This window comes from Psilocybe cubensis, chromosome 5 (genome assembly GCF_017499595.1).
Source record: "Psilocybe cubensis strain MGC-MH-2018 chromosome 5, whole genome shotgun sequence".
NCBI lineage: Eukaryota > Fungi > Basidiomycota > Agaricomycetes > Agaricales > Agrocybaceae > Psilocybe > Psilocybe cubensis.
The window spans coordinates 2,156,404-2,170,586 of record NC_063003.1 but is presented as its reverse complement, the minus strand read 5'-3'; the positions used below and the strand labels follow the sequence as shown (position 1 = coordinate 2,170,586).

General features: G+C 45.6%; 2 protein-coding genes across 2 annotated transcripts; one reads left to right on the top strand and one right to left on the bottom strand.

Annotated features, from left to right (window-relative positions):
• Positions 1-5,462: 5,462 nt before the first annotated feature.
• Positions 5,463-9,218, top strand: JR316_0006149 (uncharacterized protein; the record flags this gene model as incomplete). Its single annotated transcript, XM_047891898.1, has 12 exons — positions 5,463-6,506; positions 6,559-6,791; positions 6,845-7,091; positions 7,142-7,212; positions 7,258-7,314; positions 7,369-7,474; positions 7,527-7,940; positions 7,990-8,095; positions 8,126-8,247; positions 8,302-8,398; positions 8,438-8,909; positions 8,960-9,218. The coding sequence occupies 12 exons, from the start codon at positions 5,463-5,465 to the stop codon at positions 9,216-9,218; spliced, it is 3,228 nt and encodes a 1,075-aa protein (XP_047749247.1).
• A 487-nt stretch (positions 9,219-9,705) lies between these two features.
• Positions 9,706-14,170, bottom strand: JR316_0006148 (uncharacterized protein; the record flags this gene model as incomplete). Its single annotated transcript, XM_047891897.1, has 10 exons — positions 9,706-10,703; positions 10,779-11,162; positions 11,289-11,465; positions 11,521-11,672; positions 11,732-11,803; positions 11,864-12,013; positions 12,073-12,154; positions 12,212-12,272; positions 12,329-13,035; positions 13,114-14,170. The coding sequence occupies 10 exons, from the start codon at positions 14,168-14,170 to the stop codon at positions 9,706-9,708; spliced, it is 3,840 nt and encodes a 1,279-aa protein (XP_047749246.1).
• Between the last annotated feature and the right edge of the window lie 13 nt (positions 14,171-14,183).

Genomic DNA, 14,183 nt, shown 5'->3' with positions numbered 1-14,183 from the left:
GCATTATGGTGCAGTTCCACAATCTTTCTTCTAAGATCTTTGTCCTTGGGAACATACACCTTCCCCCTATAGAGAATAAGACCTTGTTCTTCTGACCATTCCTGTCCTTCAATCTTCTTGGTTGAAGATTTCTTGAGCTCCTGAACTGCCTTGACCACCTTTTCATCCATCTCCTTAGCTTCTCTAATCTTCTTAAGAAGATCATTTTCTGCACCAGTAATGGTAGCATGACCCTGCTTGAGAGCCTGGATTTTAAAGTAGGAAGGTTTGAGGAGAACTACATTTTGGTTATCATTCTCTCCCTTTTTATGATCTGGTCTCCTAGACAAAGCATCTGGCTTAAGAGATCTTTTACCAGGCCTATGATGAAGAGTAAAATCAAATCTGGACAGGAAGAGTGACCATCTGGCTTGCCTTCTGCTGAGCTTTTGGGCAACCATAAAGTACTCTAAGTTTTTGTGGTCTGTCCAAATCTCAAAGGAATGTTGGGTTCCTTCAAGATAATGTCTCCATTCATCTAGTGCTCTGATAATAGCCAGCATCTCTTTGTCATGGATCTCATAATTCCTTTCTACTTCAGATAGACTCTTAGACATAAAGGCTACAGGATGCCATTTCCCATCTGATCCTTCCTGAGATAAAACAGCCCCAGTAGCATAATCTGAACTGTCTGCTTCAACTTTATATGGCTTGTTATCATCAGGGAAAATCAAGACAGGTGAAGAAGTGACTTTCTTCTTTAACTGGTCAAAGGCTTCCTGCTGTCTAAGACCCCATCTCCAGACTGTTCCTTTCTTTGTCAATTCATGAAGGGGCTTAGCAATGTCTGCAAAATCCTCTATGAACCTTCTATAAAAATTAACAAATCCCAAGAATGATTGGACATCCTTGACATTTTCAGGTTCAGGCCATTTAAAAACTCCCTCTACCTTAACAGGATCCATCTCAATCCTGCCTTGTGAAATGATTAGTCCAAGATATTCAATCTTTTCCTTTTCAAATTCACATTTCTCTGCTTTAAGGTAGAGTTTGTTCTGTTCTAGGATTTGCAGAACTTGCTTGACTACCTCTCTATGATGATCAAGAGTCTCAGTGAAAATTAAAATGTCATCCATGTAGACAATGACAACATTTCCATCAATGAGCTCAATAAAGATATCATTCATCATAGTTTGGAAGGTAGCAGGACTATTGGTTAAACCAAAGAACATGACCAATGGTTCAAACAGCCCTCTATTGGTTCTAAAGGCTGCTTTCCATTCATCTCCCTTTTTGATTCTGACATTGTTAAATCCCCACCTAACATCAAGTTTGGTGAAGTATTTGGCTTTGCTGAGTTTGGTGATAATGTCAGAAATCAATGGAAGGGGGTAGGAGTTCTTGATGGTCATTTCATTCAGTTTCCTATAGTCCTGGACAAGCCTAAGAGATCCATCCTTCTTCTTGACAAAGAATACAGGGGAGGCCATAGGTGACTTGGAGGGTCTAATCCTGCCAGACTTCAGATTTTCCTCTAAAAAGGCATCAAGTTCCTTTTGTTCATTGGGAGAAAGAGGATAAATCTTGGATCTGTAAGGTTCAGAACCAGGTTTCAGCTCAATAGCATGATCCCAAGGCTTTCTGTCTGGTAGCCTATCAAAAGATTCCTTTGAAAAAACACCTTTAAACTGATGATAGTGCTTAGGAACAGTTTCTTCAAAGGTTTTCTTAGGGGAAACAGCTTGCTGATGAGACTCTTCTGCTAATCTTTGAGACATAGTAGAAGTAGCATTAATAGACTGCTTCTGAGGATGAAGGTATGAGATAAAAATTCTGTCCTCAGGCTCAATCTCAGAATCAGAAGAATCTTCAATAGAATCATCTTCTTCTTCATCAAATTGAGGGAGTTTCCTCCTTTTGACTGCAGCTATTCTCTGCCTTTTTCTTCTGGCTCTTTTGGCTTCCATTTGGCAGTCAGAGGGACATCTAATAAACTGAACATCTCCTGTCTTCCAATCAACATCTGGATTATGGTGCCAAAGCCAAGTATGTCCAATGATAGCAGATTTGTCTCCCAAGTCACAAACAGCAAAGGTGGCCCTTTCTGTATGGTTTTTGTGTACCATAATTAAGTCTACTTCCTCATGGATAGAGCCACTCTTGTTGAGAGTACCATCAACATTATAGACTGGAATGGCTCTAGGAAGTTTCCTTGTATTGAGATTATGATACTTCACAAAACCAGAATGCAGAAAGAGGCCAGTAGCTCCAGAATCAAGCAAAGCATCAACAGATAACCTTTTCTCTGTGTCCATTGTCTTTAAGATGACAGACAAATGGGTAGAGGTTTTAGGATTATGGTTGAGGATGTAGATCTTTTCAGGGAAGGTAGAAAGAGAGGAAGAAGAAGACATGATTTCTGCACCAGAATCTGAAGACTGAGGATCAAGTCTGTCAATTTCATTTTCTAGTACATTAAATCTATTCCATTGGGACATGTCTTTCACCAATGGTGCTTCTAAAAATTTTTCTTTTCCTCATCTTTCTGCTCCTTGCCTTCCAAGATTAATTTCCCAAAGTAGTCAGCCAGTTCTTCATGGGTCATAGCATTGATGTTAACTGATGACCTGCAGTTTACAGCCTTATGACCAGGCTTTCTGCACTTGAAGCAAACAATTGGCCTAACTGACTTCCATCCAGAGTCAACCTCCATGGGAACTACATCTGGTTGCTTTGCCTGAGCACCAAAAGTCCTTGAGCTGCTGTTGGAAAAGACTGGAGGATTTGGAGTAGGCTTAGGAACAGCCTTGGGAGTTGGGGCTTTAAGGAAGGGAGAAGAAGAGGAGGAGGAAAGAGACTTGGTAAAGGCCTCACTCTGTCTCCACTGCCTATCTAGCCTAGTACTCCATTTAATCCATCCATCCAAGGTTTTGGGCATGTCAGGAACATAGTAGACTGCATTCCTGAGATTTTCATTAAGCCCAGCCTTGAATTGGTCTACCAAAGCAGCATCATTATACCCAGTATCTGAGATCAGAGCCCTGAAGCTAGCAACATACTCATCAGCAGTCTGTCTGCCTTGCTTGAGCATGTGCATTTTATGCTTAGCTGTGTTGGAGGGGTCTGGATCTGCAAACACTTCCCTAAATTCATAAACAAAGTCAGCCCAAAGACCTTCTTGGGACTGAGCATTGTCTATTACTTTAGTCTTCTCATATGCCCACTTCCCAGCAGTACCTCCTTTCATATGAGATAGAGCACAAATAACTTTCTGAAAGTCATCTGTAATCCCTTTCCCATAGAAATATAATTTAAGCTGACTGAGGAAGTTTTCTGCCTTCTCCATAGAACCATCAAATGGATCTGGAGGTGAGACTTTAATGGCAGAGTGTGAACAGGAAGGGGCAACATGAGGGGTAGGGAAAGAGTGAATATCTAGAGCAGCAGGTGGTGGTGGTGGTGGTGGTGATGGTGACTGACTGACTGGTTGCTGAGGGTGTGGTAGAGTGGATAATGACTGCTGTTGCTGTCTAAGAAAATTCAACTCTTGGGTAAGGAGCTGGACCTGATGCATGAGCTCTTCCACAGAAGGAGTGGTGGGAGGCAATTGGGAGGGGTCCATGTCCATGGGTAGGGGTAGGTAGGCTCTCTGATGTGTGTGTGGGAGAAGCTATCTACTGAAAGTGCCCTTGAAACTATACTAAGTATTCTAAAAAAATATCTATCTACTGGATACCCAGTTGTCACACCACTCAGGGCTCTAAACCTAGGATCACAGGGTTACTGGATATTTCCTAGACCACCAAAAACAGAACACTAGTAGGACTGTGTCTGCCCCAACAGTTGGTATCCCTATCTACTAAGTTCACACACAGCACACAACAGAGAGTAGGAAAGATGATGAGCCAAAGGTCTTGAGGAAAGGTCTTGAGGAAAGGTTTTGAGGAGGATGTTGAAGATTGGTGGAGATGTAGAGATTGGTAAGAAGATTGGTGAAGAGGTTGATGAAGAGGTTGGTGGGTTGGAAGTGGAGAAAGAAGGTTGAGGTAATGGTGTTGAAGAGGTTGAAGAGGTGAAGAGTTTGGTGTTGAAAGAGAGATGGTGGAGTTGTCTTGAGAGAGCTTCAATCTTCTGTCAGGGCAACACTATAATCAGTGTGACAAGGCCACCAACAAAGATTAAGCAAGAGAGAGAGAGAGAGAGAGCAGAGGGAGAGTAAGAGAGCAAAGAGAGAATAAGAGAGTGAGAGAGATTCAATGGTTCTAAGAGATCACACCAATGATAGTGGATATCCTAAGAGATTGAAGCTGAAGCTACAGCTACCTACAAGTCCAGTATTTATACTCTACAGCTATTCTAGAATATTCCCTACATTACATCATAAAGGAAGGTTAAAGAATAAAAGTGACATCATATAGAAAAAGAATGAGTAAGACTAGGAATCATATAGAATTTACTAGAAAGAAGTGGAGCAAGAAGGCTGTGATGAAAGAAATAAACTATCTAATCAGATAATTGATAAGATAATGAAAGGATAAGATAATTCTGTGAAGATAAAGAGGGGAAACTGGAGAAACCCTGACAGGTAGGTTGCGGCGTCGGAGATGGGGTGATGAGGTCGAGCCAGTCAGGTGGGAGAGGGGAGGTGTGGTTGGTGTTTGGGTTGGAGGGGGGTTTGGAGAAGGAGAAGAGTTGTCGCCGCCTGGCCAGTCGTCGTCGTCGTCCAGTAGATGTTTGTTTTGCTATCATATCATATCAGTGACTGTGCACTGTGCAAGACAATGCGACGCACCTTCCAGTTGATTCGTACGCACTCCGACAACGTCAAATTGGAGCGATGGTGGCCAACCGCGAGCGACGCAGATGGATAGTGGTGGCCAACCGCGAGCGACGCAGATGGATAGTGGAGATTCTTGACGTTGGCTGGAAAAGTCCAAATGCGGGCAGCACGGCGGCGCTGTACCGCGCAGAGGCGATTCTTTGTGGCGTTGGTGGTCAAAGTGATGTTGTGTCTCAGGAGTGCAGGCTGGATGAGCGGGTCGTACTAGAGAGAAAGTGTTCAAAGGTGGGCAGCAGCCAGCCATCTTAGATCACATAACGGTGACGCGCGACCCGCGTCTCAACTGCGCGTTAACACATTTTTCACAATCGTCCCTGCCTTCTTGCTCATAATTGAAGCATTAGACGTTCTCAGGCGAGCAACCAGTACAGAATACTGATGTACAAATGCCCAGCTACACTTTGCAAAGCAACGTATAGTCAAGAAACTAGCATATCCAAGCATGCAGCAAAGTGTGTGCACGTACTCGAGATGAACGAGAGGGCCCTAGCACTTTCCCACCAAATAAAGAGAAATCGGGCAAACGGGCACAGCAGTGAAAAACATAGAAATAATGTGAGCTTTTTCTATCATACTTGCACTTGCCTGACTTTTGTTGTGAATACAGTGCACCAACCCATTTTATGCATAGGAAACCAGTGCCATGGATGATATCTGTCCCGCTTCACCAACCCCCTCCACACACGATCCATGCCCGTTATCACATAGCGAGATCTCTATGCCCTCCTGGTCTGGCTGCCCATCACGCCAACACAGAAATCCGCGTAGGAATAATCAAACTCTGCCCGAACCTGTTTCATCTTTACCACCATTACCACTGTCTGCTACACGTCGGGTTACTCTGTATGTTCTCGACCGATTCACATCCGTAATCAATGTGTTTGGTGTTTGGCGCTACTACCCTCGACGCCCACATCACGATCCCAACTCTTTTCTTTCTCTGGAAGACCTGGCATCCAAACCAGCTACCTTTAAGCAGCTATCGTCCTCAATTCTGGATGGGATCACATCATATATCTCCAATCTTCAGTCTACCGTACATCTTCTACTGCAATGGGCCAATAACGGCCAAACATTGAAGTCTATTGGGCAGATCAATGAGCTCGTTGATACAGTTTTACTTGCACCCAATTTCAATGCCCAGGACCTGATTGGTTTTGATGCTAGACGAGAGCATGCTCGAATGGACAAGGCAATTGCTACATTGGGGCTTGGAGCTCATTTCCGAGAAACCTGTGTACGAATTTGGGTGCCGTCTGGAATCCCACACTGTCCACCTCTTCCTTATCTTGTTCCAGGCCTCCTCCATCGCTTCTTCACCTCTCTTATCACTGAAATGTTTACGGGCCCTCTAGCCAAGCATATGCATTATGCTCCATTTGAGCTTTGGCATCAATCTCCCTGTACCAACAAATCTGAACGTATCTTTTCCGAACTCTATAATTCTGATGCATTTCTTGCCAAAAGTGAAGCAATTCAGCGTCGTGGTGCATTACCTCCTGACAACCCCAATTGTAAACGTGAAAAGGTTGTGGCTGCTCTTCAAATTGCCTCTGATGCAACTCACTACACCAATTTCGGGAATGCCAAAGGATGGCCCATATATGTGATGGCAGGAAATTTGTCTAAATATATTCGTGCTCAGCCCGGCTCTGGTGCATTGCATCATCTAGCATATATTCCTTCGGTGCGTATGCTTTATAACTTTACTTGTGATTTTATATTTACTTTTCCGACAGCTTCCAGACTTGTTTAAAGATTTCGCATCGGAAAATCACCCCAAATGGAAATCACAAAGCCAACAACTGCTCACACATTGTCGACGCGAGTTAATCCACGGTGTCTGGAAGATTATATTGGACAATGACTTTAAGCATGCATACCTTTATGGAATAGTTATTAAATGCCATGACGGCATTGAAAGACGATTTTATCCGCGTATATTCACATATTCAGCTGATTATCCTGAAAAGTGTGGTTTTATTTGCTGCTGTATGTTCTTTACTGATTGGACCTTGGTTGTAGGGTTCTATTGGTCACGATTAGAGATAAGAGCCTATGCCCTTGTCCAACTTGTCTTGTGCCAAAGTCCAAGCTAGACCAGCTTGGATTGAAACGTGACAAGAATCTCCGAACTGATAATAGAACAGTTCGTCAATACATTGTCGAGCAAGTTGCACTCGCCCGTGATGCCATTTATTGTCTTGGGCATTCAATAAAATCAGAAGTTGTCAATCGCCTCCTCAAGCCGTTTTCTAGTGTTCCAACAGAAGTACGTATATTTTCTTAATGATTAAAAACCAAAAATGATGATTGTCACAGAATGCTTTTGTTGCACGTTTGGGCCTTGATTTTAACCCGTCTGATATGCTAACTGTTGATTTGCTGCATGAGTTTGAAATTGGGGTCTGGAAAAGCTTATTTACTCATCTGATTAGATTACTATATGCTGCTAGAGGGGATTCCAATGAACTTGTAACAGAGCTAGACAGACGGTACGTGTGCAAACTATGCCTGAATACTAATAATTAATATTCAAAATATAACAGATACCGACAGGTCTCAACCTTTGGCAATGGTACTATACGTAACTTTGCTGAAAATTCTTTGGAAATAAAAAAATTGGCAGCACATGATTTCGAAGACCTTTTGCAAGTAAGAATCTAAAGCTTTACACACCTACATTCCATGCTAATACCTACTATAGTGTGCTATTCCTATATTTGAAGGACTGTTTCCAGATCCACATGATCGACAAATTTCAAAGCTCTTGTACCGTACCGCCAAATGGCACGGTTTGGCCAAGATGCGAATACATACCGAAGGGAGTTTAAAATTGCTCGACGAGCTCACTTTTGAATTTGGCAAATTAATGCGTGAATTTCGAGATGTAACTTGTACTCATTTTGAAACTTTTGAGCTTCCTCAAGAAACTGCCGCACGCCAGCGTCGTCAAGCACAGAAACAGGCGTCTACTGTGGAAAATAATGCACCAGCCAAAGCACCTTCAAGCCGACGTTCAATAAAATTCAATCTGAACACACCAAAGTTTCATTTTTTAGGGGATTATGTCCGACATATTCGAAATTTTGGAACCACTGATTCTTATTCAACTCAACTGGTATGTTTTGAATAGTATCGTACCCAATCTGTCTAATATAATCATGCAGAGCAAAGTGGCCCATCGTTTGCTAAAATCATTGTACAAATTGACAAACAAAAAGGATGCCAACAAGCAGATTGCTCAAAAGTACAGTCGCATGATGGCCTTGCAGAGTACAATGCCCTATCAATAGGATTGTATAGCTGAAAGGGCAGAAGCAGCAGTATCTGGGCATCTTCAAGACACGCACTATATCTCAAAATCACGAAATACGCCAGTCCCAATTTTCGCTTTTATGCAAAATGATACTGATCCTGCAAAGAAGGTAAGTCATTGTTTGTGTTCAAGTCACTTTAATAGTTCATATAGCTATTTATAGAACTTTTTGCATCTCCTCAAGAATCACCTACTAGGCCGATTGACTGGAAGAACATTTGACGGCGACGACACAGATTCTCTTTTTGATGATGAAGATCGTAATAATCTTCGATTTATCAACAATACAATGTTTTGAGTTAATACTATGCGTACGTATTATACTACGTATGACATGCGACGGGCATATGACACCATCAGCACACGAAGCCATCCGTTTGTCATGGTGCTATCTCCAGAAACGGAACCAGGTGCCCATCCCTTCTGGTATGCATCTGTGATAGGTGTTTTTCATGCAGACGTTCAGCACACGGGGCCAAAATCACGCAATTGCAGCCCAAAGCGAGTGGAATTTCTATGGGTACGTTGGTTGGGGGTAGAACCTGGGTACAAATCTGGTCGAAAACTAGCATGTCTTCCCAAAATTGGATTTGTTGTAGAAGACGATGAATTTGCGTTTGGATTTTTGGACCCTTCTTTGGTTGTTCGTGGATGTCATCTACTTCCATCCTTTGTTGATGGGCGGACAAATGAATTGTTGCGCACAACAGGTCCAACTCAGGCCAGACCGCCCCAGGAAACCGATGACTGGATGAACTACTATGTCAACATGTACGTTTCTAATTGTTTGGTCTTGCACTGTGTTGACTTCAATTTTACAGCTTTGTTGATCGTGATATGCTATCTCAATATCTCGGCATTGGAATTGGTCACCAAGAAGCCTCAGGAAGATTTCAATTTGAAGAGCCTTCCGACATTGCAGAAGAACTTGAGGCAGCAGAAGATGATGGACCTGGGTGTCCCGATGACATGTCTGATGACTCAGAGTCCGATAATGAAGATATCGACAGTCATTCAGCAAACGAGGACTTTGACAATGACACTGTTGATAACGACGATCTTGGTTTTGATGATTTGTAAAGTGTCTGTAGCTTTCAATATGAACATGTACTCTACTACAAGGCTTGAGCGACCACCCGAGGCAATACTAAATAATCCTAAGTAGCTACATGTGGTATATACAAATGTAATGCTGGTATATACATTATTCCATACCATATTATGATATCAGGCTGGCAGCATAGGTATAAGCGGTATATAAGGTTATATATTTCTGATATCATCGGTGTAATTGTGGTATCATTTGGATTCCACATGTGCAACATTATAAGATGGTATAATGTATATAGCATCAATATATTATCATACAAGGACAAATAAGTGTCGACGCCAGATTACATGTGGTATCTGATTTTCCCCAAATCCCTGATGCTACAGATTATTATATCTGAATTGAAATAAAAATAATCTTAGAGGCAATTTTGTTGTCAACACATGTCAGAGCGAAGAACAAGGAGTTTGAGGCTTACCGAAATGAAATACAACCCGACATATCAGCTTTGGCCGACTAGACGCCAAACCATCGTCCGACTAGGCTGTCCAAAAACAACCCCGCCCCAAACATCGCCACCATCGTCGCGAACCCGCGCAGCGTTAGAATAGGGTCAAGCTCCCTTATGTCCACCGCTTCCGGCTCTTCCTCCATCTCCTCAGTCTCAACCACCAGGTCCTGGCGCCGCGTCCACCTCTGCTGAGTGCGCTTCCGTTTGCGATCAGCGCAATTGCGACGATGCCTCCTATCCATGTCCTCCTCCTCTGGCTCTTCCAGGGGTCGGAGCCTGAGCAGTGCAGTAATGGGGTCTACCCTAGCCACTGGTTTGGACTCGAATGGAAGCGCCTGACCGCGCGGCATGCCCGTGTGTGTGCCTTCAATGCGTGCGGGGTGTCCAAATAGGCCGCCATTTCGCGCTCGAGTTGGCTGGGGTGTCGCATCACGTTGGACAGCCTGAATCGGGCCGACGGGTGTTGGCTGAGGGTGTACGATGGCCTGGGACACGCGGGGGAGTGTAGTAGGTGCCGGTTGAACCTGGATAGAAGCCGCTTTGGGCAGCGGGTCTTTGGGGGCCTCTCGCAAGTTGGTGGGCGCCGTTACCGCCTCGGATACCTCTTGAGCCCCGAATCGCGCGAGCCTTGCAAGCAAGGCCGGTCGCTCGGTGCGATTGGGGTATGGTGGTGGATTGATACCCAACTTTCTTCTCTCCAGACGCTTGAGTGCGTCCTTGGCCGCTGGTTTCCGAGTAGGTGGCACTGGTTCCACAACTGGGATGTCCTCCGACCTGCGAGTGGGAATGGAATGGCGGACGATCTTGCCTTCGAATCGCGATGGCCGGATGTGCGCAGCGGGATTAGGGGGCCTGTGGTATGGCCATCCCATGGTCGGGCGCTCTTCCCTGCCCTGACGTGGTCGCCTGATGGTCCGCCGTTTCTTGTCTTTGGGCTTTCCCGCTGACTCGATGTCCGAAAGCCCTGTAATAGGCTGTTGAGCCTGAGCCGCTACCTTGTTGCCTGGTAAAGAAGATAGAGAAGCAAGAGTGTCGGAATTACATGTGAATTGTGGTATATTAAAAAGTCAAAACATACCTGTTTCCCCAGTACTAAAGCCCATCCCATCCAGGACTTCAGCGGATGTTGGCTCGCCGACCTCACCTTGCTGCACACCCAGTGATCCCAAGTCTGGGATTTCATGGGATGTGGTTGGCGTTGGTTCCGGGGATGCACAGGGCGGCGCCATCGTTGAGCCGTTATCCGAGCCTTGAAGGACCGCCGGTTCTGTGGGTTCAACCGGACTTGGAAAAGGAGAAGATGAGACCTCTAGTGGTGGCCTACCACTAGAATTCTCCCCTTCTCCAGTCCCAGAGTCGCCGTTGACCGGTGAGTGCTCCTTCTGCTCTGCGGTGGCTACCGGTTGATGGGCAGCAGCAGAAGGGGCAGTGGCGGAGGGGACGGGGGTCGCATCAGTCGGATCTGTCAGCAACCAATTGGCAAGCAGGTCGATGAGGTTGTTCAATCATGCATTGCCTACTTTGGCATCCAGCTCGCTGGGGATCTGGGATGTGTTAGTAGCTGCCTCGGACTTGAATCCTAAAGCACTGACCTCGGCGTTGACTCCTTCGAATGCCGGTAAGGGAGCCATAGCGTCGTCAGACGCGGCTTCTACCAGAGTGTCACCTTGACTTTGCTGCGGTGGAGGCTGAGGAGTCGATGACAAGGGAGTTTCACCCTTGTCTCCAGTATCCAAGTCCTGCATGCTGTGGTCATTGGGCACCACTGCAAGTTCGAGAAAAGGTAAGCAAAGATGGTAAAGGATTTGTTTATACCTTACCTGATTGGAATGACTTGGCTAGCCAGTCGAGTTCACCATCTTCTTCGATATCGGCTGGATCCGATGCAGAAACCTCTCTTGACTGGATTTGGGCGTAGATGTGCTGCCCAAAGTTGTTTCCGCTGGTTGTAATGCCGCTGCCAATATCGAAACTATCAAAGTATGTGCAATGATTAGAAAACTGAGTTCAAAGCATGATAAAGGTACGCACATTTCCGCGGATTGAGAATTCCATGTGTCGATGGAATCCACAGGCCACGGCTGATCAGCAGGGTAATCAGCGCTGCCAGAAGATGAGGTATGGTCAAAAGAATGCTTTTTTGGAATAATAATAGACAAATACCTGGGAACGGCCTCTTGCTGCGGCTGCCCCGCCAGGTGGGCAGTTGTTTGCGCTGGCAAAATTCCTGCTTTGATGGTACCAAAATTGACTTCTGAACTCACAGGTTCAGAAGCCATCGCAAGCCTCGATAGATCAGCAGCGTGATCTTCGCTGCAATGCAATGCAAGCCGATGTTAGTAAAGAAAATTAGAGCTATGTAAAGGACCAACTTTGGTTTGGCTTCACGCAGCGGTTGCCCCGTCAAGTGGGCAGCTAGTAATGTTGACGATATTGCTGCTTTGGTAAAGTTGCCTGGTCATAATGAGTTAGAAATGACTTGAAAATTATATAGAATTTTGATGCACATACCGTCTTCTCCAAAAGACATAGCGTCCGCGGTTTCCTCTGTTCCCATCAAGAAATCCGGGGTCTTCAAATGACATCAACACACAATCAACTTGGTGAACAATCAATAAGAAAACTCACAGCTGTTGGCGCCAATGGCGCGAAATCCTGGCGCAATTCGTCGGCATTGTTTGCTGGTGGGGTGTTGTTGGACTGCTCTGCACCTTGCAGTCCGTCTGTTCCATCCATTTTTCCATCCATTTGAGTGTCGATGCGCTGATCTCCTTCAAATTCCGGCAACGATGTTGATACCAAACTAGGAGCCTGATCCAGTGTGACAGTGGCTGGGAAGGAATGTCGAGAATCCGTAAGATGACCGTAAAACTCACCAGATGCTTCCAAAATTTCCTGGACAGGAGCCAACCCGCTATAAGCAGGCGTCTTCATACCGTCCTTTTCCATTTCAAAAACCCTGGCGTGGTTTTGCGATGCAATGTCCATGGATTCGATGACCTGAGTGTCCTCCTGGGATCCATTGTAGACTGGATCCTCCTGTCCTTGTACACTGTTGTAGCTGACTCCTTGCTCATTGTACTTGGCCAGGTTCAGGGGTTCAGCAAATTCAAAAGCCCGAGGTGGTTGAGCAATTGTCGGGATGGAAAGCGGGTGGATTTGGAAATTGGGAGCAGTAACTGTGGACGACAAAAATGTGAATCTGTATGGCTCTTCAATAGAAGAGCGCATTTCAGATGATGGTATGGTCGTCCTAGTAAGTCCAGTGCCGCTTGTGTTGACCAGGCCCATGTTCGAGCGGGCCCTCCGGTGTGCCGTCGACGATGACGGCACGTCTATAATGGGCGCATAAATGAAAGTTAGACAAGATGGCTGAAACACATTGAAGCGCTCAGAATAAAAATATAACTTACGTGAACCTTGATTGTTGTGGAACCCCCAATCTTGAGCCTGGTGGAATTGAAAGCCAGTCCCGACTTGTCTACCAGTGCTGGTCGATTGCGACGATCCCTGTCCGAGTCCTGCAACCTCCATGTTGGCGTCGTTGCTGTAGGGATTTCGGGCATTGTTGTAGCCCATGCTGCCTTGGGTGATGCTGGCAGCCTCCTCCAGATATCTGTCCGGAGTATCAAACCACTCGTCGAGTTTGCGCGTGCCCGGTGCCAGTCTGTTGAATTCGATTGGAACGCTGTTCCTCCGAGCAGCATCCATATCAAAGTACCTAGTTGCGTCGGTGTTGCTAGACGACTGTCCAGACCTTCGAGGCTGGAATGAATTAGCATCTGCGCGAACCTGGGGAGTGGTGACATAGACGTGTTCGAGCCTTGAACGAGGAGGCTGCCACGCCGCTATATTTGCTGAGACTGGATCCGAGTTGCTTGTCCAGATAGGTGCCTGCAAATGTGCCTGAGGTGCACCAGTTTGCGTTTTGTGAGACTGACTTGAAGCAGCGGAGGACTGTTGGGATGATTTCAGAGATGCCAGGAAGTGAGCCATGTCCTGCTCCTGCTGATACAGGTCACCATTTCCAGAGTTGAACGGGCTGACTCCAGGATCCATGAGACCAAGAGGCTGTTGGGGTGCCGTTGATGATGACAAAGTCGATTGAGAAATACCAGAGTTATCTGGATTCTTGTTCGTGTTGCTGTTCAAGGCGGCTACCGATGAAGCCTGGTTCACAGATGGAATGCGGCCCCGTCTGGGCAATGTAGCAATAGGCCTCCGAGCCGGCTTGATGTACTCAGCGGAGACCTCAGTACTTGATAAAGCGCCATACAAAGAACTAGATGTCGCTCCAGATATATTAGATACGGCAACAGGAAAGCCCGTGGTTTGTCCTGGCAGGTTAATGTTTCCAAAATTGAAAGAATTGACTCCAGGACCCATCAGCCCAAAAGCTTCAGGCACCGTTGATGACGATGAAGTTGAGACTCCATGGCCTGTCAGTCCGAGGGTGTGAGGCGGCGCCATTGACAATAATGAA